Consider the following 27533-nt stretch of genomic DNA (forward strand, 5'->3'; position numbering starts at 1 on the left):
TTATCAAAGAAATTTCTAATGACAACTATGAGAACCAAGGCAGACCCACAAAGAATATAAAGAAAAATTCACTAAAGTTTCAAGATGTAACATATGATCAACACAAGCTAAGCTTCCAATAAAGGTTTTTTCGGAAGTTATCTATGTTTTTTTGGTTTGGTTAATCCTAAGTCTGATTTTTTCACAATAATCAAGGCATTTGTTCCACTAATTATTACGAATAATCCCATAAACATTAGTCATAGCAGTAGAAACAACAAAAACCAAGGCAAAATCAAATTCAAGTCATATAGAAAAATCTATCTTTCTTGCTTCTTCAATAGTGTGAATAACTCCGTCAAACTCAACAATCAAAACATTATAAATATCAAAGAAAGCAGAGAAACCACCAATAAACTCCCCAATATTTTCACGAAAAATATCACCACAAACAGCAAGACTAAGATAACCTTTGTCACACCATCAATATTAATTTTAACCCAACCTGAAGAAGGAAACTCTCATCCAACAAGAAGATGATGAAGGACTTTGCCATTACGAGTATTAATATCATATCATTTTTCATAAAACTTTTAGATGAATTGCACACAAGGCAACTGAAATCTTTAATGGTGGAAATTATTTTGGAAAGATCAATCTTAACCTGAAATCTGACATAATTTCTCATATGTCATAACTTTTAATAAAAGAAGTTTGATCAAATTAATCAATAGACTACCATAACTTTTAATAAAAGAATTGAGGTCATTTACTATTAGAGAAATGAGCATTAAGAAACATTTGTTAAATTCAACTTCAAATATACAAGAAACACATTAAAAAAAATGTTGAATGGATTCTTTCTCCATTTCATATTGTTAAATGTTTCTTATTTTGTTTGATATTTTTATTGAAAATATCAAATTTAAAATATTGTATATTCATGTTAAGTATATATAAAATAATTAAAAGTCTTAATATTTGTTTCAAATATATTCTAACCATCAATGATATATTTCAAATGTACTTCATAATTAAAATTTTAAAACTTTATTTTTAGAATTATATGTTTAGTGGATTTTTTAATATCATCATATACATAATTTTTTCAATAATAATAATTTTAAATATTTAATATTATAATTAACTATGATTTAATACATATAATAATTTGACAAGTTCTATGTGGTTTGATATTCTTTAACAAAAATATTTTGTATACATTACAAGAATATGAAGATATAGGTTATAAAAATTAGTATAGATTTAACAGGAAACATGACTAGAGTGGTGGACTAAGCCCACAAAATAAAATAAAAAATGTTAAATCCATTAAGGAAATACTAATATAACATTAAAAAAAATATAATAAATAAAATTTGATGTGGATTCAAAGGAAAGAAGAGAATGACGAAGAAAATTAAAATAGATGTATGAAAACATAAAAAATAGGCAGTTTTTTCCTTTATGAAACTTTCTCTTCCTCTCTAAAGAGATTTGCAGGAAAAGTTGGATTTATATTAATTTTATTTTAAAAAATTAATGTAAGTTTAGTATGAACCTAACCGACATAACTGTTAATTTAAATTAAAATAAATGATGAAAATTTGAATGATGAAACCCACACAAAAAATTTTAAATGTTTAAAAAATTTCTGCAGCTGCCTTGAATTCGTGGGGACGAAGAAGGAGTAGTTGAAGGTAAGTATTTTGATACCTAGATTTTTACATTTGTGAGTAGTTTTTTACGTAGTGAGAGTTTGAAATCAAGCTTCGATTAAAAGCTCCATTGTTGCCGTGGAAGATTGGACGTGGTGGTGAGAGAGAAGAATGCCACTATACCAATTGTCGTAAATATAAGGTGAGTTGTTGGTTGCGTTATGGACTTTGACAGGGTTGTCTGTATTGTGTAGGTTTGGTTGTTGTTGAGATTGTGTGGGTTTAGGGTTTAGATATTTCGGATTAGTACGTGATTAAGTTTATCTTTCAAACAAAATATTTGGTAATTTGTTTATTCAAGGCATGTAATACGTGTTAATATGTGTTGGACCCATATTTGCTATTTTACACTCTTCATAACCTTGTTTTCTGATATTGTTCTCTAATAATAATGCCCAATTTTCTTTCATTTGTTTCTTGCTTTAATCTATCTATGTATACACAAAGCTAAATAATATGCATATCTCTATTCTTAATGAAGTTGTGGGCATGAATGCCACTTTCACATCCCCTGCTGCTATAACTCTCTAATAGAGATTACCAACAAAACAAAAAGTATATATAAAAACTATTTTAGAAGGTAGAAAAACTGTTTTTCACATTTTTTTTCATCGTGCTCGGTTCTGGAATTTTATTATGATTGACCCAAAATGTTGGACCTAATGGCTGAGAAAGAGAGACTAATATGAACCATAGATTAGAGGAGACCAAGTTATAGAAGGAAGTAAGACTTGTATGTGTTACTTTCTTTTTCGAGGATCAAATTCTATGTGTTAAATTTGAATTATTGGTTGAAATTGCCAAATAGGGAGTTGCCGGAAATCTCTTCTCTATTTGATTTATTGGTGCTGAAATTTTGTGCTAGGTGTCATGGTGATTACATTTTGAATATGAAATTGATCATTGTTGTTGTTTCAGGAGGATTTTGGGATTGTGACTTTCGGTGCTTTTGGGGCCTTGTTCGTTATTTGTATACACACTTCTCTCTGTAAGTGTTTGAATTGAAATTTATTTTCTTCTTATGATTTAGTATGCTTATTTTGTTGGGATTTTTTTTTATATTTATTTCTTAGTATTTAGTGTACTTATGGTGAAATTAATCTTAGTATATTTATTTGGTTTTGATGACAATTGTCCTAAGAATAATTTATTTATAATTTCGTCAATAATAGCATTGTTTCTTGTGGCTTCACAAGACCGTCCAATTAAAAAAACTAGTTTACAACCAGTTTATAACCAATATTGAGTTGAAAATCACTTTATAAGTCAAAACTGATTTCACACCATTTTGTAGACATAAAGTGGGTTTATTTATAGACTTTTCTCCTTTGACATTCTTCTGTCCTTTAGGCTTGTAAGGAAAGTACAGGAGTCTTCCTCTATCTAAAGTCAGATTCTTTTGTAGCTTATGTCATGTGCCACCACTGTTGCTGCTGTAATTGCCTATGTGATTTTTTGCTGATGTAGTTGCCTATGTGATATTTTGCTGTTGTAGTTTCCCATGTGAACTTTTGAAGCTAAAGTTCAGAGACCCTTTGTTTAGATCTTGGATTTGCTTTATTTTCCCTTTTATATACGTCTAATAGTGAAGGGTATCTTAATTAAGTGTATTTTTGAATAGTTTGGATATTACTAATTAGTGATGTAATGGGGCATGTATGGCGTGGTACCTATATCATTGAAGAGTAAAAGTTTGTTTATTTTTTATTTTTTAATTTGACATTATAGAAAAGGAAATGAGTTCCTTGATGAGAATAAGCTACCTACCAAACGAGTTCCATGTTCAGATTATTAACTGTAAGAGTTTGTTTTAGTTATTGATTACTTTTTACATTTTCATATTGAAATAATAATATTTATAAATAAAGAAACAGTGCAATGAATGTTATTTTTTTGAAGAACTTTAGTAGTAACCATAGAAAAGAAGTTGATTGTAGAAGAAGAGAAGAACATAATTGGTGGATATTTTGGGTGAACTTTTAATGGTGGTAATAATAAAGTAGTGTTTCATCTCATGACTTAGAGCAAATTATTTCCTGTTAGCGTGATGTATAAATATCACTAGGAAACAGCTTCCAGTATATGTTAGGGCTACTGTATTTATGTAGTAGTTTGTTTGCACAAAAGAAAAGGAAAAAGTTGAAGATGGAATACTGTGTCTGATGGACGTCAAGTGTTACTTTTCTTCTGATGGTGTAACTCTTATTGTTAGAGATTGTGTATTTGAGACATGTCAGTGCTTCTGCTTATGATTAGTCTCAAGGCTCATGCGGTTTGGCTTTTGTTGTGGTCTATATGAAGATAAAGGTGCTGATGTTAAATTTAGTTATCCAAGGGGACTTTTGTTTATTGATGAACAGTTGTAAACATGTCCCATTAAGAGTGACCTGCATTTTTACATTGATGCACCAGTCACCATAGCATTGCAATTTGTCATATAAATGAAAATTGGCCCTGAAACACAATCATTGCATGCTTAGGTAATGTTTGGTTTGAAATGAAGTTGGGTTGGTGAAAAATGACGTATTAGGGCATAAGAAAACTTAAAACTCTTTAGTTCTTCCTTTTGTTGCATTAATGAAGTTATCGTACTGCATGCTATACTCTCCAGGATTAGGACTCAATTAAATTAAAACAGTTTACACTAGTTGATTAAAATCTCTGATTTAGATAAAATAGTTTCTATCAACTGATTTATGAGTGAGGTAATTATAATTTTGATTATTTTAATTCTTTAAATTTTAATCACTAATTTATTTATGTGGCAGATTTAGCTACCTCTCCCCCTAAATGATAAACCCTCATTGAATTCAAATTTTATTCCAATTCTCTAAAAATTTCAACTCCCTCTCATTTCACTTTAGTTCTGCTATCAATTTCAATGCCTTCATCTCACTGACTTTGCAGATTTGTTTCGACCATAATGGTGTACTGCAGTCACTGTGCCAAAAATGTAGCTGGGGAGCGACTAGATGACGGTTTCTTGTGAGTATCTTTAGTGCTTTAACAGTAATTCATGGAATGACACTTCTCTAATAGCATTTGTGCATTATGCTATACAAGTTGAATTTTGTACTGTTTTTTTTATTTAATTATGGATCTAGGAATGTGTAGAGGAAGCCTCCAATGTTGTTAAATGTTTGTATTTTATTAATTTTGTTTCTCAGATGTTGTGGAAGCTGTGGGAGGGTGTTGGAAGATTACTTTTTTGCTGAGGAGCCTACATTTGTCAAGAATGCGGCAGGGCAGGTAATTGAAGCTTGACATGCTATGGTGGTCTTTTGGGAAGATAATTTTAAGATTGATCCCCTTAAATTACAACATCATGTTACAGGGAAAGTGGCTGACCTATTTCTATTAAGAACTGATAGGGATTTAGATGGCTTGATTTTTAAGTTTGATTGCAAGTATGGTTTTTGAAAGGAAAAATAGGTGAATCCCACCATGCAGTCCTATAATGCAAACCTGCAAGTATCTTCTTTTCTATTGCAGAGTGTGTGTGACCTTGTCCTTATCTTAAGAAAAAGTAGAGGATCCAAACTATCCTAAGGTCACATATAGGACTTTTCTCAAACGTGCCAAAAATATTGTTGTGGTGCATTCATTATTTGCTTCTTCTATCAATGGAGAGCATTATAGAAGACATTAATTATTTGCCTCTTCTATCAATGGATATTCAAGTTTAATTATTTTATGCACGACCATTTGTTTTGTCTGTCATTCTACACTTGTTTTTGTTTACACAATTTTTTGTTTCTCATGGTTTCCTGACTTCTGTCTTGTAGAGTAAATTATCAGGTAATTATGTAAGAACAGTTCAAAGCGAGTTCTCTGAATCACGTCAAAGGACTTTAGATAGAGGTATGCCTTTATTAAATCTCAATGTCTTACACTAATTTCACTTTTGGGATTAATTGAAATAATGGTTTCCTAAGTATTTTTTGATTAATTAATTCTCTTATTTGCATAAAACACCACACACAAATTGGTGAATTATCAAACATGTTACTGTGTTAGTCTTAAATCTATCAAGTTCTGCTATTCTTCTGGTTGTTCCTCAATCCTTCCAAAGTTGCAGTCCAAGAATAAATTTTAATTTAATGTTTAATATTTATTAAACGATAAGAAAATATAGTATTGTTTATGTTCCCAACAGCCTGTGCAATCAATTGATAGTGTGCAGGAGGATGACCTTACCGTTATAGGGAAAACATGTCTAGAAGAGAAATTTGGATAGTTGTTTTCAGTGTTTATTTGTTATATAATGACCAGTTTGATTACTGTTAATAATTTTATGCTTGTACTTTTTTGTATTCTTATGTGCCAATTTTCTTTGAGTTCACAGCTTATGATGAAATTAAATATCTAAGTATGGGCCTTGGAGTTCATGATGAACATATGGCTGACCAAGCATTGACCTTTTATAAAGTAGGTCACATTTTCAACTGAACTCATTTTAAACTTGCTTTTATTTTATTTATACACTTTTGAAAATAGTTTTTTCATTTAACTAATCCTCGAATTTCCCTATTGAAGATAGCGCTTGAGCGAAATTTCACCCGTGGACGTAAATCAGAGCAAGTACAGGCTGCTTGTCTCTATATTGCATTTCGGTATGAGTTCTTTTGGGCATAAGTTTTGAATGATTCTTCATACAGTTATCATTTTATAGTTCCACCCATGAGTAACTATGTGATGTGGAGAGTTTAAAGTTCCCTTGTTTAAAGCTGTTCAAATAATTTTAATATAAACCTCAAAGCATTAATTTTTGTACTTCTTGTCTAAAGTGGTCAAGTCGTGCCTTGGTGATTAGTTGGCCATGAGTCTGAATAAAAAAAGTCTCTTAGAACATGCAAATGTAAAACTGCGCACATGAGATTTACCCATACTTTTGAAAAGCCAGTGGCCTTCTGGCTACTGTGTTACACTACTTTTTCTTTTTCTTCAATTGATAACAAAGCACCCTAGCAAAAAGCCTGTTTTATCATTCTGTTACTTTTATGGGGTGTTTATACCACATAATTTTTTCTGTAGGAATCATAATTCATGAGAATCTTGAATCCTGGGAATTATGATTTCTAGGAATGATTAAATTTTGTTTGGTTGATAAAAAAATATCGTTGATAATATTTATATGGATTTTCTAAAAGTTAAAGAGTAACGTGTTACTTTTATTTAAAATATGTTTCTTAAAGATAAAGATATGGTTTAATTAAATTAAATAGAGAGATATGATATGATAGGGAAATATCTTGTCAAATATTTCCCATTATTAGATATTGATTTAGTTCTTTATTATTGTATCTCTTCTTCATTATAAATAAGAACACTCTGTGTACACGAGACATATATTCATTATATTCTATCTCGATTTATCTCTTCTCAAACATTGTTTCCTGGAACTATTATTTTTAAAAATGTAAAACCAAACATGGGATACATTGTGGAATTGTACATAAGTCATTTTGATGTCTTCTTCACGGTGGACAATCAATTATATTGTGTTTACATATTTTATTTTTCTTAACTCATTAGGTTGGATATAAAATTAAGCTGTGTGCACATATAGTATGTGTTGAAGTTGAAATATGAAGAAACAGACATAGCTTAGTTCTTAAGTTGGTCTGGAATTTATGCTCGAGATTTTTATTCCAATTTGTGAATGAATTTCCAGTTGATGTAGGGAAGTTGCTTCAAATTTTTGAAACCATTACTATGTTTTGATGGGAGGAGATATAGACAAAGTTAGGGGAGATTTTATTGATTTAGGGATATATGGAAGAGTTTTTATAGGCTTATCTGATTAGAATATGATTTATAGGCTATCATGTCATGTGTAAAGGTGTAAGAGAATTGATATAGGTTTTAGTGCTAACCTAGTTAGGATTATAGCCTGTATAGTGTTTTACTTTGACATTTTTTCTTCTTTTAAAAATAAATGTCATGTATTTAGGAATAAGATCTCCTTTAATTATTTGTATTTATTATGATCAATTTATATAAAATGGAGTCTGTGTGCAGTCTACACACTTTTTTTTAGCATAACTTCTATCTATTTTTCTGTCTTTCAACAATATCATTCACAAAAAACATGCAATTAAGGAGATTCTTTTGTATGACCCTGATAAGTAGATTCTAGACTTGTTTGAACAAGGACTATGTAATCTTGTCCTTATAGGAAAGTCCTTTGTCTTACCTTCTAAGTTTCTCACACTCAAAGTTATCCCCACAAACTGTGTCTTGTATAGTCCAAATATAAGCCACACTAACGCCTTTCTTTAACAAACTCTCCCACAACAATAAGTCTAAATATCTTGTTTTCCTTTCTCTATTTTTGGCAAGCTTATATATCTTACATTGTCCATTCTTTGTCCAAAGATGTTTGTTAAATCTCTCAAAAGCGTAGATTGTGCTTCTCTTACAACTTTTCTTGTCTTGTTTCTAGCATTGTTAGACCTATTTGAGGCTTTGATAGTTTTGTTTTGTTTCTTACCTTGTCTTGAACACTTAATTCCACTACCACGATTCCATATCTTGGCACAACCTTTTGATTAACGAAGACTGCTTTAGCAATCTTCCAAATCTTCTTAAATATCTCACATCCCAAATGAGATTTTAGCATTACCCAGCAATTCCAAATTTCCTTCGTCTTTTGTAAATGTTATAACAAGTGCACTTGTGTACGAGAATTTAATGATATTGTTTTTGCAGCTACTACTGTGTTAAGGATGTTTGTTGAGTATTTAATTGTCAGAGAATAGTGCCTCTATGACTGTGGTTGAAGACCAATGAGTTCAATGGATTGCACTTTTCACCTTTGATTTATCATAATGAGTCTGGTAGACTGGTCGTTTTGCAACATTTTATTTTTTGTGCTGAAATTATTATTTTTTTCCTTGCAGGCACAACAATAAGCCGTACCTTCTTATTGATTTTTCAATTTTTTTAAGAATAGATGTGTGAGTATGCTTTTCTTTTGTTACTGGAGTCTACTGGTTATATTTCCCCCATATTTTAGTTATTTTTTTGTCAATTTATCCCTGTTTTTTGTGTTTCTGACTGTTGCTTTGCTCCTGTTCATGAATTCAATGTGCAGTTATGTGCTAGGATCAGTTTTCTTGCAGCTTTGTGAAGTGTTGAGGCTTGGAGAGCACCCAATTGTTCAAAAGCCTGTTGATCCTAGTCTTTTTATTCATAGATATACTAAAAGTGAGTGTTTGCTTTTCATCAGTTTGTATAAGGAGATAACTAAAACATTTTTGTTGGTTGTATGTGGTGAATTTAAAGAGTGAGAGAGAGAGAACAAATCATTTAGAGAGAATTTAGACAACGAGAACCCTTTATAGACCTAATGGAGACTATCTCTCTGATTTTAATGAGTGGTGCAGCTTTTTAGATAATTAATAGGCATGAAGATTAAATGCAATTTTGGCCTATGATACATGAATCCAAAAACCCTGTAATACTGTACTTCCCGCTAAAGCTTTTTAAGATTTACGATTGTTAGCAAATAAATACTCCCCTTTGTATTTGGGAGTTTTCACTTGCAAGACTTTATTCCACCTTCAAAGATTCCCCTGGACCTACAATACTGTAATAAATAAATTGAGAATATAGAAGGGAATTATAAATTTTATGTTTATTTGAATATGAATCTAAATTACTGTGATTTGAGATGAGAATTTCCTTTCATATTTTATATGTTTTATTTTTCTGTTGATAAAAGAATAAATAATTCAGATGTTCATCTTTCTTTTGTGCAGATTTTAAACCTGGTTTTGTTTTAATATATTTTTATTTTAATTTTTATCCAGTTATTTTACTTTGAGCTTGGAGAAGTAATAGATTAATGTCATGTCATGTAGATTTGATTAAGCGAGGGACTAAGGCAGTATCTGATACTGCACTGACCATTGTTGCAAGCATGAAACGGGACTGGATGCAGGTATCTTAACATTGTTCTTAGTTTGGACAAAGAAAGCCTTAATTTAGGATGTCAAGTAGAAACTTTTTTTATTGTGAAGATGTTGAATTACTAATGCTAGAAAACAGACAGGTAGGAAACCTAGTGGTCTATGCGGTGCGGCAATATACATTTCTGCTCTTGCACATGGAATTAAATGCTCTAAACCCGATATTGTAAGTAATGATTAAGTTTTCTACCTTGTGATTTATTTTATTGTTATTGTCTTATGTTGCTAGCAGGGTATATTTTACATGTACACTTCCTTGTAAGTGTAGAAGATACTCAGGAAATACTCAATGCTTTATTCATAATTTATTGAATTCCTTTTTGAGATTCATTGGTATGCTTGATTGCAGATGCTCTCTGGTCTCCCTTCTGATATATGTTCCATTGTTATTATTTACTCAATTTTCCTACTCATTTAAATATTGGCATTAGTTCTGTCCTGGTCTGAGACGTAATTAATAGAATACGTGAACTAGAATTTTTGGATTAATACAGCCTGTTTCAGGCACTTGTTAAAAGTAACTTTAACTTACGCTTCTTCCTTGAATATTGGATATAGACATATAGACTTTGTTGCTAGTCATATAATTGCCTCAATTTCATATTAAATCTATTAACACAATAGATTATTTTTGCCACATTATAGGATATACTAGACTTGGATTTTGGAATTTATATTCGTTGAATATCTAGAACATGATTCCAAATTCAGAATACTGTGCTTGGTTGCTGATTATCAGAAGATTTGTCCCAAAAATGCAAAGTCAAGTTTTAAGCTTGTTCAGCTGGTTATTGCAGAAGCATACATGAATTCCTAGTCTGATGGTGTTATCAGTGTGAATTATTTAGAATTTGATGATCTCTCAAGTCTCATGGAACACAACTATTTTTGCTATGTTTTGAGATTGTTAGGTGGAATGGGATGTTTTACTGTCTATTACCAACACACACACTTGACTACTTATCTTGATTTCTTCTGGTGCTGTTGTTATTCTTGTGTAATTTCAAAAGGCATATATTTGCTGCCACCCTAAGGATGTGGAAGATGCTTTTGTGGAGGTCAAGTTCAGAAACAGCAAAATGCCGGAACAGAATCCTGTATTGGTTGGGTGTAGAACATTGAACTCCCATTTAAACTAGCATCACCTGAAAGTCAAGTGTTGTTTTTTTGGGAGAAAAGAGAGTGGGTGGGGGTCATTATAACTAAAATATGTCCAAAGATAGAAAAAGAGAAAAAAAAGTCTAAACCAAACCAGTCATTTAAAAACTAATATATCCAATGGTTTAAAATTTGTTTCCCACTATAAGAGACATTATATGCTCTTTCACCATAGCCTCCATTAAGACTCTTCTATAATGGTAATTTGTGTACTCCCTATTGAAACCATTGTTTTGGGGTCCTAGTGCACAATGATTGTCTCTATGCTTTGAAAGAGAGAAAACAGACCCGATTAGGCTGAAACTGCATGTTTGATTACACAAAGGATGCAAGTATAGACTTATTATTATTACATTTGACTATACATAAATAATGGTATTTTGTTTCCTCTAAATCAGAGATTTCATGCTTATAAACTACTATTATTACAATAAATACAAAATATATTATTTTGATTTTCAACACTCCCCCTCAAGCTAAAGCATACAAATCATATACACCTAGTTTGTTACATATGTAGTCAATTCTTGATCACCTCAAGGACATGGTGAAGACATATGCCAACTACTAACTGGAGTTTATGAAGCTTGTGGCAATACCTCCTGAGTCAATCTATCTCTCTATTCTGCTTTAGCAAATCATCTGACTACAACATTTTGCTTTATTATTTCAAGATACTGAATTTCCTCCAATCAGTACACATTAACTGGATATGGATCGCCTATCACTCGGTGATCCAGCCCAAACAATATCTGAGAAGCCAACTATTTGGGCATGCCCCTGGTCTTAATAAAGGATTTATTTTCCTCGAGTGAATATGTTAAATATGAGACAAAGTTATGAACAAAAAGAATAGAATAATCAAGGTTGCATGTTAGCTTGCTAATGGATGCTAAAATTAAGTGACGGCCAGTAACATTAAACATTAAATCTAAGTAAAGGTTAGGAATGGGATGAGTTTGCCAATGCCTTCAACTTTCATTTAAGAGTCATCTACCAAGCTAACAAAAGGCAAAGGGTTCACATACGACCAAAAGCATCCGAGCCATGTATACAAGGTTTAAGAGGCAATGATTAAGGAGCATAAGTGATAGGGTGACAAAATGGTCATCGAAAAAGGGCTCATGCTGTGATATGTTGCTGTCACATGGGACATGCACCAAAGAGAAGCTGCATGAGGGAGTATGTGTGACAATTGGTGGGGGGAGGGGCCTTTGACACTTGTTAGAAGATGTTGGGTCAGGTTTCGGAGGCATACTAGAGAGTAGAGGCAGTGACATGGAAAAAGAGGCTCGTGTGATCACTGGTACAATCCACCCAAGAATGAGCATTGACTCAGACAAAGGATAAAGAGAAAGAACCTCAACTATTGATATCATATCATTTTATTTTTTTTGATCAGCAAAGAATAAATATAATTAAATTGAACATTTCAGGGATGTCCAAACCCGTATACATCAGATAGGTGCTCCTAATTTTGATAAAATTTGGTTTCAACCTTCACATTCAGGGCACCCAATTGTCATATCATATTGAAGGAATATGTGTGAATGTTGTGTGTTGTATGTTTAGTTGTTTTGTTTACAAGAGTCTTATTGATAATCAAATTTAATGGGTGCCACAGAGTCAGTCATAAATACACAAGAATAAATCAAATATAAATTTTGGTAATTGCTTCCCTAATTTCTAGTAACAACTAGTTACATATTTAACACATTTTAAGTATGCTATCTAACATGATTATATTTTTGGGTCATAATAGGTGTATGTTTGGTCTTGAAAATATATTGTTTTTGGGTTTGGTCCATACAAAATTATTATTTTTTAAATAGTCCTCGTAACATCTTTTTTATTTTGTTTCTTTGTAATATATTACAAGACTAAAATTATATATTTTTCTTGTTATTTTATTTATAATTAATAATCATCATAAAAATAGGGTCACTTCATTTTGGTGTACACATTTGTTTTGGCTATTTTACCCTTTAACTGTTATACATGTGATGGCACATTCTCTTATTTTCTATTCTGTATGTCATATTCACTATAGCAATAGTTACACATTCTACCCTTTTACTAGATAAATATAACTATATATTCTCATTTTTCTATTCAACCTCTTCCCTCTCTCCATCCTCTTCTGTTTTGTCTTTTTCAGAAAAATAAAAAATCTTGACAAGCAGTTACAACAATTCCTATTATCTGTACCAAGGTTGATTTGTGCTTCTGTATCGTGTGTCTGGTATAATTGTAGATGTAATCATGTTATACAAAATCCTTTGAATTTTAGTATTACATTTTTCATCCTGTTTGTGTTTAAGAATTTCTATTCTTGAAGAGAATGGCCATATTAGTTCTAACGTATGACACAATCTTCTGCCTATACACATTTGCTATTGTAATTGTTTCTGTACAGAGTAGTTGACCTTAATATTTTTTCTTATATTAGATGTCCCTTGATTTACTAATTTTCAATGCAGCTTAGAATCGTCCATGTGTGTGAAGCAACATTGACCAAGCGATTGGTTGAATTTGAAAATACGGAATGTTCTAGCTTGACAGTATGTTTCTACTTCCTTTTAATGCCATAGTCTATTTTGATACTGAGTGTGTTTTAAGGCCTGTAGTTAAATTCACCATCTTAGATCTGACAATGAGTAAACATTTTTCATGAACCTTTTAGGTTGAGGAGTTGGATACCATGGCAAAGGAGCATGAAAAAAATCCAACGGTAATGGCAGAAGGTGAATTGAAAGGGTGTATTTCAAAAGATCTACTATGTGAGCACAAGGATAGTGGGGCGTCCCATTTTGCTCTTGGATTGTGCGAAGCATGCTATAAGGATGTGAGTACTTTCCTTCTTTTCAAGATGGTTTCGTTTTGAAGCCAGATTGCCTTTGGGCATTGACTATTGAACTGATTGATATACTCACAGTTCGATAAGCTCTCTGGTGGACTTGCTGGTGGTTTGGATCCTCCTGCATTCCAGCGTGCTGAGCGGGAAAGAATGAAAAGAGCACTTCTCAAAGAGAGTGTTGATGAAGCATGTGATGTAAGTATTCCTTGGCTTGGTATTGTGTGGTATTTTGCATTTTATTTACAAGTATCTTTTTTAATTTTTCCTTTTCTCTGTTTTAACATTTTGCATTAAATTCACTAGGGCTTGCTTGTACAGAAAGAAGCAAAATTATTTGTATTGTCTTATAGTTAAATTGCTAAAAGAATTGATATAATTGGAGTAGTCTAACAATTCAAGAACTAAATAGGGTCTATATTCATAATACTTTCTTAAATTTGAGTTTCATCTTGAAAGAGAAAAGATAATCTATGTCCACAAACTCACTCCAGAGGCAAACATACTGGTGCCGAATATTGTATCAGACCATCAAACCCATACTTTAAGTTCCTTACGTTGTACTGATCAGATCCAATTAATATTGTACTTATAACTGAATGCATCCAGCAAAAGAGTATGAGAGGCCTTAGAAATTAGCCATTTGAGGTGATAATTTCTCTTATTGTGCACATGCTCACACATTGTCTAGTTGATATCATGAAATTGTAACCCCTTGTTAGCAAAAGTAGTCCTGAGAAGTGCAGCATTTACAAAAATGTGGCCAAGTACAAACTTTAACTTTCATTTAGTTCTTTATCCTATATGAAATCATTCTTCAAGCAATGGTCCATATATATGGGCATCTGAAATAAATTCCAATTTCCAGACAACTGTATGTTTTTGCGAACAATTTGGCTCATAAATTTTAGAAGAATCGTAAGCATTCACAACTTATAAATCTTTATATTTTTTTCTGGTTCTTTTGGTTAGTTAGCGAATGCATCAAATGATCAGTTTAAGAGCCACCCAGAAGATTTGCCTGCCTGTGTGCCAGAAGGTATGGTGGGTGCTCTTATTTCATTCACTCTTGCTATCATGTTAAATTTTCTCTGTATTCATTCCTAATTGCTCAAAAATGCTTTTAAGGGCTAATGTTGCCCATGAGGCCACTAAAGATGGTAAATATGAAGATGATGATTCATTTAGAGAAGATGAATCAGAAACTTTATCTGATATTGATGATAAAGACGTTGATTTATACATTCATGATGAGGAGGGGAGACATATCAAGAAGATACTATGGGAAACAGCAAATTGGGAGTATCTTGAGGTAAAGAAATGGTATTATCTATTTTTTTCTAGTTGTGCTAGATAATTGTCTTTTAGTTTCTTTTTTCATTTTGTATCATGGTTTGAAGTTCAAATTCGGAAGTGGGTGCTTGTTACTTGTACTTCGGCTTGTCCTTGGTTTTCTGTTTGACTTTATTTGGAAGGTTAATCTGCACTGGATCTCACTCAAGCTTTATATTTTCTTTCAGGAGCAAGCAGCCAAGGAAGCAATTGCAGCAGCTAATAAGAAAGCTTTTGAGGCAAATTTTGAGAACTGTTCATAGGATTTACTTGCAGCAAGAGAGCTTGCTGCATCTGCTTCTGAGGCCGTGGCAAAATCCAGAAAGGTTCTTTCTGATTTTTTTTTGGAGACATTCTTAATGTGAAATTATACCACAAGTAACTTGAGATAAAAATTTCATGAAATACAGTTAGATTTTTATCTTTCATTACATAAACCATGTCAAGAAGTGTCACATCAGTTTGATTTTAATCTATGCTTGTTACTTCATTCGATGTTTAATTAGCATAAAATATGATTTCCATGAAAACTATTGTATTCTAGATTTTGGCTTATCAGTAGCCAATATATTTGAAATTTGATGTTCATGAACAATGTATTATCACAATTGAATGGTTAGATTGATCACCTATAATAAGTTACTTAATTTTCCAAGTTTTACAATTGTTTATGTTGGTAGGGTGGATCCTTATCAATTTATAACTGTTGGAGATCCTATATCGACTGGAGATAAGAGTAATTTATAGTATATAAGCGAGGTAATCCTTACCTCACAAGTTGTTTGAGGATGAGTTAGACTTAAATTCACTTTTTAATATGATATCAGAGTCCATCCTAGCGAGGTTTGATGCGTCTATCATGCCACTCGTTATTGGACCACTACCGGATCACCCACGAATATATAGACCCACACACAAGATGTACATACTCGGTGTGAGGATGTGTGTTGGAGATCTAACATCGATTAAAGATAAGACTAATTTATAGTATATAAGTGGGGGCAATTTTCACCTCACTAGCCAAGTTTTGTGAGGATGAGTTAGGCTTAAGCTCACTACTTAATAATATAAAATTTTGGGAAACTGGTCAGTACAACTGAAACCTCAGTTTGTCTAAACTTTAATCCAGGGAAGTATGGACGCTGCTATTAGAAAATACATTGTATATTGATTTTACATGTAAAACTTTCTTCAGAGAATTCCATGACCTGGAACGTTTAATTGAGGAGGGGGAAAGCAACAAATTTATCCTCAGCCATGTTTTGAAGGTCCCAGGCTTATATGCATATTATGTATTGTGGTTTGGAAGGGGACTCCATCTCGAGTCTCTAAGGAGCTACAAGATCTGGAATTGTTTTTTTTAAAGCTTAAGGTCTTTTTTCCCCCATGATTGTTGATAAAACTGAGCCATTAATTGGGTGTTCTATCAGCTTCCCAATGTTGGTGTGCATTTGTTTGATGTTTGATGTTTGCAGTTTCTGTTCTTGTTAAGTGATAGATTGTCATTGCTGCAGTGCTAATGTCAGGAATGAGGTGCTATTAGTTGTTTAGAAATCCAAGGTTTGATGAAGGGAACTGGATTTCTAGCACCTGAAGACCCCCTTCCCCTGCCATATATTAGTCAATGTAATAATAAAGTGTATTTGTTGAGTTGAAACCGATTTGAATATCAAAAGGGATTAGATCATTGAGATACGAAGAATTTCTGGCCTAGGAATTGTATAGTGTGACCTTGTTTGGATAAACTTCTGCATATAGAAAAAGTAAATAAGAAGGTTATGACTATGCATAAGTTAAACCACCTATTTACTTTTTACTTGTATATAAACTAGAGACTAATGAAATGGAAGCCTGAGATGCATGGGAAAATTTGAAGCAGCCACTCTAGGAAGTTAGCGAGTTTGGCAAATGCATTGAATTCAATGTGATTTACAACGTTTTTGTAATTGTTTTACTTTAAAAAATCAAGTATACTATACATTTTAATGGGTGTAGAATGGATCCAATCCAATAGTTATCATTGTTTTTTTTTTTGTTGTTTACATTGTACGATTCATGCTGCAAGACTTCAAGCTTATAATCTTTTTTGGTTTGTTAAATACTCTATTTCAGGAAATGAAACAGAGACGAGCCAATGAGGCAAAAAATATGGGGCCAGCTCAATCTGCTGCGGAGGCCTTCGGCCAAATGTCTAATAAAAAAAGGGTATTTATCTATTCAATAACAGACATGCATTTTCTCTATATTGTTACAGTCCAATTACCATTGTATATTTGTATAAAAATAACAGGAAACTATATACATATCTGATGCAAAAATGTGATAATTTTAAAAATAACACGATGTGATGAGTGTAAGATAAATATTTACAAGTGTATAAAATTCATAAAACATAATAAATAAATCCAAATTAGAAACATATTTCTTAGACATTGCAGAAATGTTCTGTATATATTGCTCGGCTGTATGAATTATTTATTCCTAGTTTCCTTATTCAGGAGATTTTAGCATCGGTGTAGTTTAGTCTATATATTAAGATTATATGCAGTCTTTTGAATTGAGGAATACAGTTCTCAATACAAGAGATTCTACTTTCACATTATTGGGGAAAAGCCCAAGTCCCACTTCTCAAAAGTTTGTTGTGTGGGATTGAGTTAAATTCAAACCCATATTAAATGACAGCTTCAGAATCTGTCCTATGTTTGTTATTAGATCACCTGTCCTATTAGGGTGTTTCTTCCTTACATTTATGTGTAATTACTATATCCTTGGAGTTTTTAAAAACCCTAAAGGCAGCATACCACCACTGTCACAACGTTTCTTTCTCCCTTATCTGCAATTTTCTGTCCACATAGCTATTGGAAGTGCGTCAACGAGCAGCAGTGCCACTTGGATTTTTCTCGTTGTTTTGTGCAGCAAGTTGGTTTCCGGCGGCTTGGTGGTGGTTATTTAGCGTTCGCGGTAGGTTTTCACTGGGAGAGGTGCGTACGTGTTTTTTTGTTTCCGGAATATGTATTCCATTTTTTTGGCAGATCAATGAATCCGTAAGCCAATATTATGGCACTACCGGATTGAGCAGTCTATATATGCTAAACAGAAAGGTGGATCTGGAAGGATACCAAAATTGTTGTTCCTTACTGGTCCTGAATTTGGCAATTCGGTATTGGTTTTTGTGTTGTTTTTTCATATTTTAGTCTGTAATACAGTCGTGGAACCCGATTTCTGGGAACATCTAACCCCATAACCACCCAACCCCATTGAATAAGCTCAGTTCTCAAAAATGGTATAGAAGTCATTCAGAACCTATCCTAATGAAGTTCTTTGGGACTATTATGCTACAGTATTAGACTCTTGTTAAACCACTTATAAATATCCAATCTCATGCTTAAGACGTTCATTCCTTAACGTGAGGGAGTGCATTGAAGATCCCATAAGTGAGGTGTAATTTTTACCTTGCAAGCTGGTTTTATGAGAATGAGTTAGGCATAAATCCACTTACTACAATATGATCGAGGAATCCAAAATGTAGTTCATATGATTGTTATCAATAAAATTATTTCTTGTTTCCATCCGTAGTCTAGTAATTATAACAACTTTAGAGGTAAAATCTTAAAAAAGGGAAGATATGATAGGAAAGATAAACGCCAAGTCTTTCAAAGCATTGAGTAGTGTTGGAGTACTCACCGTTGCTTTGACCTTGTATTCTCGTGCTCATTGAGCATTTGGATTTAGGGCTTCGTTGTTGTATCTTCAGATTGAGAAGAGGTAATGTGTCAATTCTCAACGGTTTAGTTTGTTTTATTATGTGCGTGCAACTTTATTGATCAAATCCTTGAGCAATATACATATGACTCATTTTAGTTTTTTTAATTATCAACATAAGATCTTCCGAAATTGTTTATATATTACTAAAACTACTTGTTTGCTTGTGTAGCAATTGCAGAGTCTGAAATCTAAAGTCAATTTTGATCGCCTGGGTGAATTATTTAATGAACTGGTAATTCTCTCTAGAACTGATTTGCTTTATATCACATCTAATACTGATACACTTTGAGTTCCACTAACACCAGAAAATATTCCTTATTAAAACATGATTTTGATAAACTTCTCAATAGACATTCACAGAAAAAGAAAATACAAAAGTAAAGTGAATTATGTTTAAATTAGCTTATGCATACTCTAAAATCGTCTTTTTAGATAAGCTAATGATGTTAGCTTCTATAAAAACTAATTTTAACTTGTTCATAAGTTAATTTTAGTTTGTTAGAGAAGGTTACTTCAATATTTTTCTCCTATGGAAAAACCTGTCCAATCAGGCCTACATGCTTTTGCTTTATCTGCCTCATTTCATTCTTCATTTACTGCTTTATTTCAACATGTTCAAAAGACAAATTTGGAAAGATGTCTTCTGACAATTAACCTATACTATTCTTTAAATCAAGACATTGGACTTTTCTTCAATTCAACTTTTTTTCTTATATTTTCAAACAGGAGAAAACCGATGATCCCAAGAAAGAGAAGAAAGCACGGTTGGATCCGCCCCTAGATAAGTCATTTGAGGACAAGAATGACGATGAGATGGGATCAGTGGATGAATTCGAAGATGATATGGGGGAGATGTATCAAAATGGGTTGTCCACTGATAATATTGCAGATGCATATTACCCTGAGGATGATGGATACGGCTATAACGATGATGATTATTACTGAAAAGATGTCAGATGATGGATACGGCTATAACGATGATGATTATTACTGAAAATATGTCAGATGATGGATACGGCTATAGCAATTGATACTTAACATGTCTGGTAGCAGTGGAAACAAAATTGTCAGACTCAACTTTTTGAAAGCTAAGTTGCCATCTGATTAGCAAGTATCACTACATGAGCTTTACCTCTCTTTTTAATCATCCCACATGCTTTTAAAGAAAGCTTGGGACTTGTAGAGCCAGGAAATTGTTAGGTAGGTATTACCAGCATCTCTCTGTTCAACACAAAATAGGGGGTTAGATTGTGTTTTATATTAAAATGTACTTATTTCCAACCATTTTTTAAAAATTTGACAAAAAAGTTAAATTGGTTATATATGTTTTGAATGTAAAATTCTGTTATGATTCTTTCTAGTATTGCTTTCAGTTCTGCGGCATAGACCAAAAACCTTCAGTCGACATGTTTTAATAAGATATGCATGTGAAAGTATTTATTATTTTACCAAACACTTGCTCCCAGATTATTTTTCCTTTATATATTCATTACTTTTACGAAAGTGTAAAATACAATAAATTTTTAGCTTAGTGTTTAGGGTAGAATGTGGATGAAGCATAAGAGGATAGTTCTTCACTACGAGGCAAACTATAGTTTGAATTTTCACACATATATTTAGTGTTTGACAATGTCGAATAATTTTGAAAGAATATATTTCTGAGAAAAAAATTGGATAAAGCTTTTGTGTATTTGTAGTTTTACAAATGTGACTCAGATGATGTCATTCGTTCTATAGTATTTTTATTCTTCCAGTTTAAAGACAGCACAATGTTCTCAATTACGATGGGTTCTAAAACTTAATTCCTCTGAATATTTAAAACAACAAAAATCCATTTAATGAAGTCGTTAAACTAGTGACAATCCAAATGATGTGATTCAATGAGTAACCATGATAGTATTGGATAATCCATCACTTACACAACAATATAACAATCTTAACAATTTTTTCTAATAAGAGAATCGATTCACATGAACTTTTAATCACCATAATTAATGTGACTCTTCTATCGTGAAAATTTTAGAATAAAGGACATTTAAAATTGTTGCTTGGAAATCAAGATTAAATATGATACATCATATACACCTACAACAAAAACGTAAAATTAATTAGTGTTTTGTGTTATGTACGTAAATTAAGTTTATAATAATTAGTGATAAATTGTTAATTAAATTTTGAGTACAAATTTCGATTAATAGTTCATAAAACCACAATTTGTAAAAGTGCAATATATGAATTGACCACAAGGTACAAAAACTATAATGCTATAGGAGAAGAAAAGATATTCAATTGTTAATAATAGTTATTTTATCTTAACGTCATGTTTAAATTTTTTAAAAGTATAATTCATCCTTAATTTTTTTTAAATAATATGAATGATACAAAATACATCCATGTTTCAAAAAGAAAAGAAAATCCTACTATAAATAATACTTTATTTAAGAAATATTTGGATAAAAAGAATGAGAGAATTTACACATTTATAGAAAGTAATGCTTCCTTTAAAAAAAAATAAAGAGATGCTTTTATATGTTTTAAGATAAATATCTATCTGGAAAAATAAGAGAGATAAGAAGGATATACAAAATAAGAATTGTGATAAGAAAGAAAGGAAAAATTAAAAGAAAAGAAAAGTTAAAAAAATGGAAGTGTATAAATTACATATACAATATATATATATATATATATATATATTATTTTACATGCTGTTTAGTAAAAAATAGAGTATGATGGAATCTATCACGTAGATTTGCATATTGCTGCAAGTATGTTTCCTTGTTACATCTCCATTTGAACCTCTATGATTATGTATCCTATGGTTTGGATTTGAGCTTGGTAGGGGGTAAAATGTCAAAAATATCCTCATTCAGATTTATAAAACAAGCATACTTTTTCTTCCTCACTTCATTTTCTTTCTTAGTTGTGTACTCCCATATGTTTCGTTGTTTGTGTGTGAAAGGCTCTATTGGAATAATGTTGCTAGAAGGATAGCCTTGGACCCTATTTGATTCTCTTGGTGATGTTGATTTTTTAAATTTTTCTTTGTTAACATTGGTGCTGATTTATTCTGGAGTGGGTGATTTGGGAAGTTTTAGAACTATACAATCTATAATATATTTTGAAGTTTTATGTACATTTCTGAAATACACAGTTTGAAATATATTTTCAGATCCAAAAATATATTCCAAAATATGCATTCTGGGATGTATTAATATATTTTGAATTGTATATTTTGAAATATATTTTAGAAAAAACAAGTTTATTAATAATGGAATCATTTGACAAAGTTATGACTAAAACTAGAGGTGGTGCATCTCAAGGCGATACTAGACAAAGACGGATGATGTCGGTCAGCAGAAGAGATCACGAACAAGTTGTCAATAACATTGGTGGTTATGTGTTGCATGAAGTAGCAGGAGGACTTCAAGAGCAACAAGAGCTTCGTGGCAAACCTTATGATACTTCCATACTAGTTAATTATATTGATCACGTCACATTAAGATTGTGGAGAGAGAGGTAAGAAATAAAAACTTCAGTTAATAATGTTATGTTTGATCACTTGTTATTTTTTTATAGTTAGAAACACATATATACTTTTTTTAGAAGTGAGGGAAATTGAAGTTTGTATCCCACTAGTGCAAGTTAAGTAAACCTGGAATCCTTCATCCCTAGATTGTTGCCACTGCACAACATCAATTATGACACCATTAATAAGACTTTCATTTTGGCCTTTGTAAAAAGATGGCATTGGGACATCAACACTTTCCATCTTCTTGTTGGTGAGATGAACATCACGTTAGATGATGTGTTAGCGTTGTTGCATATCCCTTTTGTGCAATAATATTTGTACATATATGATATGGGATTTTATATTAGTGTCAACATTGTTGGTTGAGTTCCTTAGGGTAGACTTGGATGATGCAATGGTAGAGTTAGGGCATTGTCATGGCACACACGTCGAGCTTAATTGGCTCGAAGAGGTATATATGAAGAGTATCACATTCATCAAAGATGGAAGTTTGGAGTTTGGGCTTATTTGTTGCATCTTGTGGGATGCACAATGTTTGTAGATAAAAGTGTGTCAACTATTAGTATGTCGTAGTTGCAGCTGTTTACCAATTTGTGCATGTGTGATGAGTACTCACACGATGTTGTTGCATTCACCCACATGTATGACTAGTTAAGGGATGCATGCTTTGCACAAACAAAATAGTTGGATGGTTATGTCACGCTTTTATGGGTAAATAATATACATGATTTTTTTTTATATTTAGTTAAATATATAAATAATGTGTTGTTGAAATTGTAATAGGCATGGATATATGAGAAATTTTTAGTGATGAGAAGGAGAGATATGAACCCACGTATCAGAAGGTTCACCCTCAGTCTGCACGATATGTGAGTGGACGCCATATATGGACGGTATATCTAATTAGATGAGATTATCCATGCTAGTGTGACTAAAGTTCTTATGAAGATCATCGTCCCCAGTAGGTCATTCAAGTTTATATCCATGTTCTATAAATACATCTGGCTTAAGACGTATTCACATTGCCATTTGTAAGAGTGTGAAACAAAGGAGATCCGCGTGGGTAAAAAAAATTAAGGTTTTAAAATCCACATTGATTCACGCAATACAGAATCGTTTCGTTTCGCGATTCAGCGATTCTTCGTGCGAATCGCACGATACAACTACGATTTAGGGACGAAAAAGATTCTTCAAACGATTTGTATCGTGAGAGGGTGAAACCGTATCTTTTTGTGCGATACGTATCGTGAATCATAAGATACTAACTACTATGCACCAAATAAATTATGTCACTTTATGCTCAAAATAAATCACAACGTTACTAAATAGCTTCTAATTAATTTAGGTTGGGTTTGCAAAATATTGATTAGGTGTATTTTTCAAATTAATTTAGATTGGGTTTGCAGATTAGATTATTGATTAGGTGTATTTTTCAAATTAATCTAGGTTTTTGTGGGTTTGCGGAATATTGATTTGGGTTGTATATTTAATTTTTTTTTATGCTATCATTCATGTATCCATTGTCAAGGCCACACCTATATAAATAAATAATATGAAACATAATTTTGCGTGGATTTCATGTAGGCTACGACAATTGCCTCTTAAATGGGCTATATGTAGGTTAGGGAGACGCAAATATGACAATGGTGCGAAACCCATGTCAGTATCTAGCTGACGCTACTTGCGTCCTACACATTTCACACCAATGTTTTACGTCCACGTTGGTTAACTTCCAAATTCAAGAAAATCTTAAGCCCACGATAACTCTATTTACATCCAATGCCTCCTTTTAGTCTATGCTAATAAGGATATTTCTTATAGTGATATGTGAGATTATCTGTCTAGTTACTGAGATTGATGTTCAATGAAAAATAATAATTCTAACTTTAATATATGAAAGAAATGTGAAACGGAAGGTATAATGTCATGGTAACTAAAAATTAATTAAAATAATTAATCAATAAAATAATATTTTTTAAAGAATGATGTCATCTTGACTTTCTTTTATATTATAAATATTATAAGTAAGTTTAACATGTTAGTTAAATGGATATTTTCTTCATTCGGAACTGAGGGGCTTTAGTACAAAAAAGAAATAGAAGAGACGATGTTGTTTGAGCCACTCTGAGCGGCGAAACCACGATTCTGTATCGGTGAGTTCACGCATCAAGCCCTAGGTGCTGTCACCAATTCCCCTCTTCTGCTACTTTCATCGCAAACTCATTCTCCTTTTAACTTCATCACTTTTATCTATCAAAACCATTTCATTTAAGCATTTTTGTGTATTAAGTATATTTAGGTTTTAATCATTTGTGTGGAAACTGAGAAGGTTAGCATGAAACACTATTTGTTAACAGTTTATCACAAATTGAAGTTCGAAGATATCATTGTTAATGTGATTGATTTCTTTTCGAATTGTTTTGTGTTGTAATTTTTTACTCAATTTTTGTGGTTTTAGAGTGAATCGTACAATGGGTTGGAAAGCAGCTCAAAAACTCATTAGGCACTGGAAAGTTCTCAGAGGGGATAATGTAAGCCAAACCAAGCCATATATATATATATATTGTTGCTCTTTATTTTGAAATAATTATTATTATTATTGTAGAGTTATTCATTTATTCATTTGTAACAGGTTATGATAATAAGGGGCAAAGATAAGGGTGAGACTGGGACTATTAAGCGTGTCATTCGCTCTCAGAATCGTGTCATTGTTGAGGGTAAAAATCTGGTGAGGGATGAACAAACCACTCACCATAACAATTTGGGTATTCCTAGTTCAATTTTTGATGAAGTGTCTGCATTTTCAATTCCATTACCGATGTTTCTTGCTTTGGATTCTTTATTAATTGTCTAATTGAGATTTGGACATGTGATTGTGTAAATTTGCCTGACTGGTTTCTCTTTCCAATGCCATTGACTTTCTCTTTGCAGGTGAAGAAGCATATTAAGCAAGGACAAGGTCATGAAGGGGGCATCTTTTCAGTTGAAGCCCCAATCCATGCCTCCAACGTGCAAGTAATTGACCCAGTCACAGGGTATGCACATTTGTTAAAGTGCATAACTTGTGATTCCATCTTCTGAGTTTTAGGATAATATAATTGAATTAACAAAGTTTTTGCTTTTGCAGGAAGCCTTGCAAGGTTGGAGTTAAATATCTTGAAGATGGTACTAAAGTCAGAGTATCCAGAGGAATAGGAACATCTGAGTCTATAATCCCTCGTCCTGAGATCTTAAAGATAAGAACTACCCCAAGACCTACTGTCCGTAAGTATCCCAAAGGCTAATACATTTTTCTTGTCTGAGTTGTTAATAAACATGGCAAGAAAAGAACTAAGAAAGAATTGACTGGAAGTGAGAAACTGGCTATGCAGAATGTGTACAACAAGCTAATAGAATTGCTTATGTGGACCGGAGAAAGAGAGACACAATAATTACAAAACGAGAGAACAATATTATAAGTTTTTATATGGAAACATACCATAATCTCTAAAAGTAGTCCATTTCAGACACATATATTAATTATTAAACCAAGAAACCTTTGGTGATAATAGTTGATGTTTCTCTTTCAATTCTCTTGATTTACCTCTCCTCGTTTTTGCTACGATTCTGTTAGGATGCTGGCACATGCAATTATCCATAAGCGTGTTATTATACTTGGCCTTGAAGGAGAGCTTCCTTGCAATTTAGAGACATTCTTTAAACTTGCCCTCTTTTGTTGAAATCCGTAATTATGTTAGCAGTAGTTGAGAGTAGAAGTGTCTTAGAGAAAAATGCTTTAGAGAGTGAGCTCTCTGCAGATCTATTTTTATATATGTTAAGTCGGAACATAAATATAAAAAGACTGACTGAAAACCTACACCTAGGATAGGACCCTATATGATTGACAACCACAGCCAAAAACAGCTTTTACAAAATAACCTAGAAGACAATAGAAAGCCTTTTTTTTCTAACAGCAGCAAGCACTGGAACATAAAAGAAAGCCTTTGGGAAAGGGTGTTGGTGGGGCGGATGGTAGTCGTAAAGATTCGGGATTCATAAACTGCCTTCCATTTCCTTAAAATCTTGCTTCTTTGGTGTGTGCTTCTGTTAGTTTATCCCTGTTTCTTCATATTGACCCACTGACATGCCTTTATGTGCAGTAGAGTAAGTAAACGCCACATTTGTATGATATAGCACTGTAATTTATTGACAGTAGTTTTTATTGATGGATTAAGTCGTCTGTTACATTTGAGTCAGAAGTTAGGTTCAAGGGGTAAGTGGCATGAACTCATTCTCATGTTCATCTTCCATATCTATGTTATTAACCTAGTGTTGTTATAAGCTACTTACTCCAGTTGTTGTAAATATGCAAAAATTGTATAGATTTATGGAATTGGAATTCAGTGTGAAACCTATGACTTTTCAATTCTTAGTCATTTCAAATATACATTATAACACATTTTTCTTACACCCAAAATGTTATCTTGTTATTTATTTTTGGCAGTTGGTCCTAAAGATACTCCGATGGATCTTGTGCTGGAGAAGACTTACGATGCTAAAACAGGAAGGGGAATGCCCGAGCTTTAAGGATATTATGTACCTTGTTCAAATTAGTGAGTTGCTATCCACGATGAACAAGATATGGAAAGAGTTTGTCACATGTTTTGTTTACCGAGATTTTGTGGATTTGTTTTCAAAATTTTCTTGTTTAGCCTTTGATTTACAAATAGCTAAAAACAATTAATAATTATTTTTATCTTTTTCTCTTCAATGGATGTTAGCTCTTTTAAGGACGGTCACATAACTTTCACTCCACAATTGTTAAAGTGAGTGAAACAAAGAATCTATTTGATAGTTATGGTTCTAGTGATTTCATTAATTGATTTCATGCATTCTTGTTTGATTTGAGCTCCTCCTAAAGTCCCCACATTCTATAGGGTGGAACTCATTCACCCAGTTTCTGCGAATCTTGTACAAAATCAGGTTGCATGAAAATGGTCAAAAAAATTTAGTCAATGTTATGAGAAGCGTCTGAGGATAGGTATTTCAGGAGACTAACTTATTGGTTAACTTGTTTGGTTTCTTGACCTTATTTTTACCTTTTGTCGTAAATACCATTGATTTTTATGGTGTTAATTTATTATAGTTGAGAAAATCCTCAATTTGATATTTCAAAGTGACTTATGTCATCACTTCAGTTCTTAATAAGCTTTGGTCACCAAACCAAATTAGACCATCAGAATTTA

The 27533-nt window shown here is 32.4% G+C and overlaps 1 protein-coding gene and 1 pseudogene across 3 annotated transcripts; both read left to right on the forward strand.

The window, feature by feature from the left end:
- Nucleotides 1-1705: 1705 nt before the first annotated feature.
- On the forward strand, nt 1706-20127 carry LOC137813346 (transcription factor IIIB 60 kDa subunit-like; annotated as a pseudogene).
- A 4216-nt stretch (nt 20128-24343) lies between these two features.
- On the forward strand, nt 24344-27188 carry LOC137813351 (uncharacterized). 3 transcript variants are annotated; one of them, XM_068615534.1, is made up of 6 exons: nt 24344-24510; nt 24767-24839; nt 24941-25036; nt 25240-25343; nt 25436-25572; nt 26792-27188. In XM_068615534.1, exons 2-6 carry the CDS (start codon nt 24780-24782, stop codon nt 26872-26874), a joined length of 480 nt encoding a protein of 159 aa, XP_068471635.1. In that variant the 5' UTR covers nt 24344-24510; nt 24767-24779; the 3' UTR covers nt 26875-27188. The 3 variants fall into 3 exon arrangements, with proteins under 3 accessions (XP_068471635.1, XP_068471634.1, XP_068471636.1); XM_068615533.1 differs by having other exon boundaries at nt 24344-24461; XM_068615535.1 differs by having other exon boundaries at nt 24420-24485.
- The last annotated feature ends 345 nt before the right edge of the window (nt 27189-27533 follow it).

The sequence above is a fragment of the Phaseolus vulgaris genome, chromosome 1 (genome assembly GCF_000499845.2).
Source record: "Phaseolus vulgaris cultivar G19833 chromosome 1, P. vulgaris v2.0, whole genome shotgun sequence".
Classification (NCBI taxonomy): domain Eukaryota; kingdom Viridiplantae; phylum Streptophyta; class Magnoliopsida; order Fabales; family Fabaceae; genus Phaseolus; species Phaseolus vulgaris.

What these genes read in the sequence shown, in the direction of transcription:
- LOC137813351 (XM_068615534.1), top strand. Translation starts at nt 24,780, where the DNA reads ATGGGTTGGAAAGCAGCTCAAAAACTCATTAGGCACTGGAAAGTTCTC. An exon ending in GTAATTGACCCAGTCACAGG is followed by an intron (nt 25,344 to 25,435) that starts GTATGCACATTT and finishes TTGCTTTTGCAG; the next exon opens with GAAGCCTTGCAAGGTTGGAG. An exon ending in TACCCCAAGACCTACTGTCC is followed by an intron (nt 25,573 to 26,791) that starts GTAAGTATCCCA and finishes TATTTTTGGCAG; the next exon opens with TTGGTCCTAAAGATACTCCG.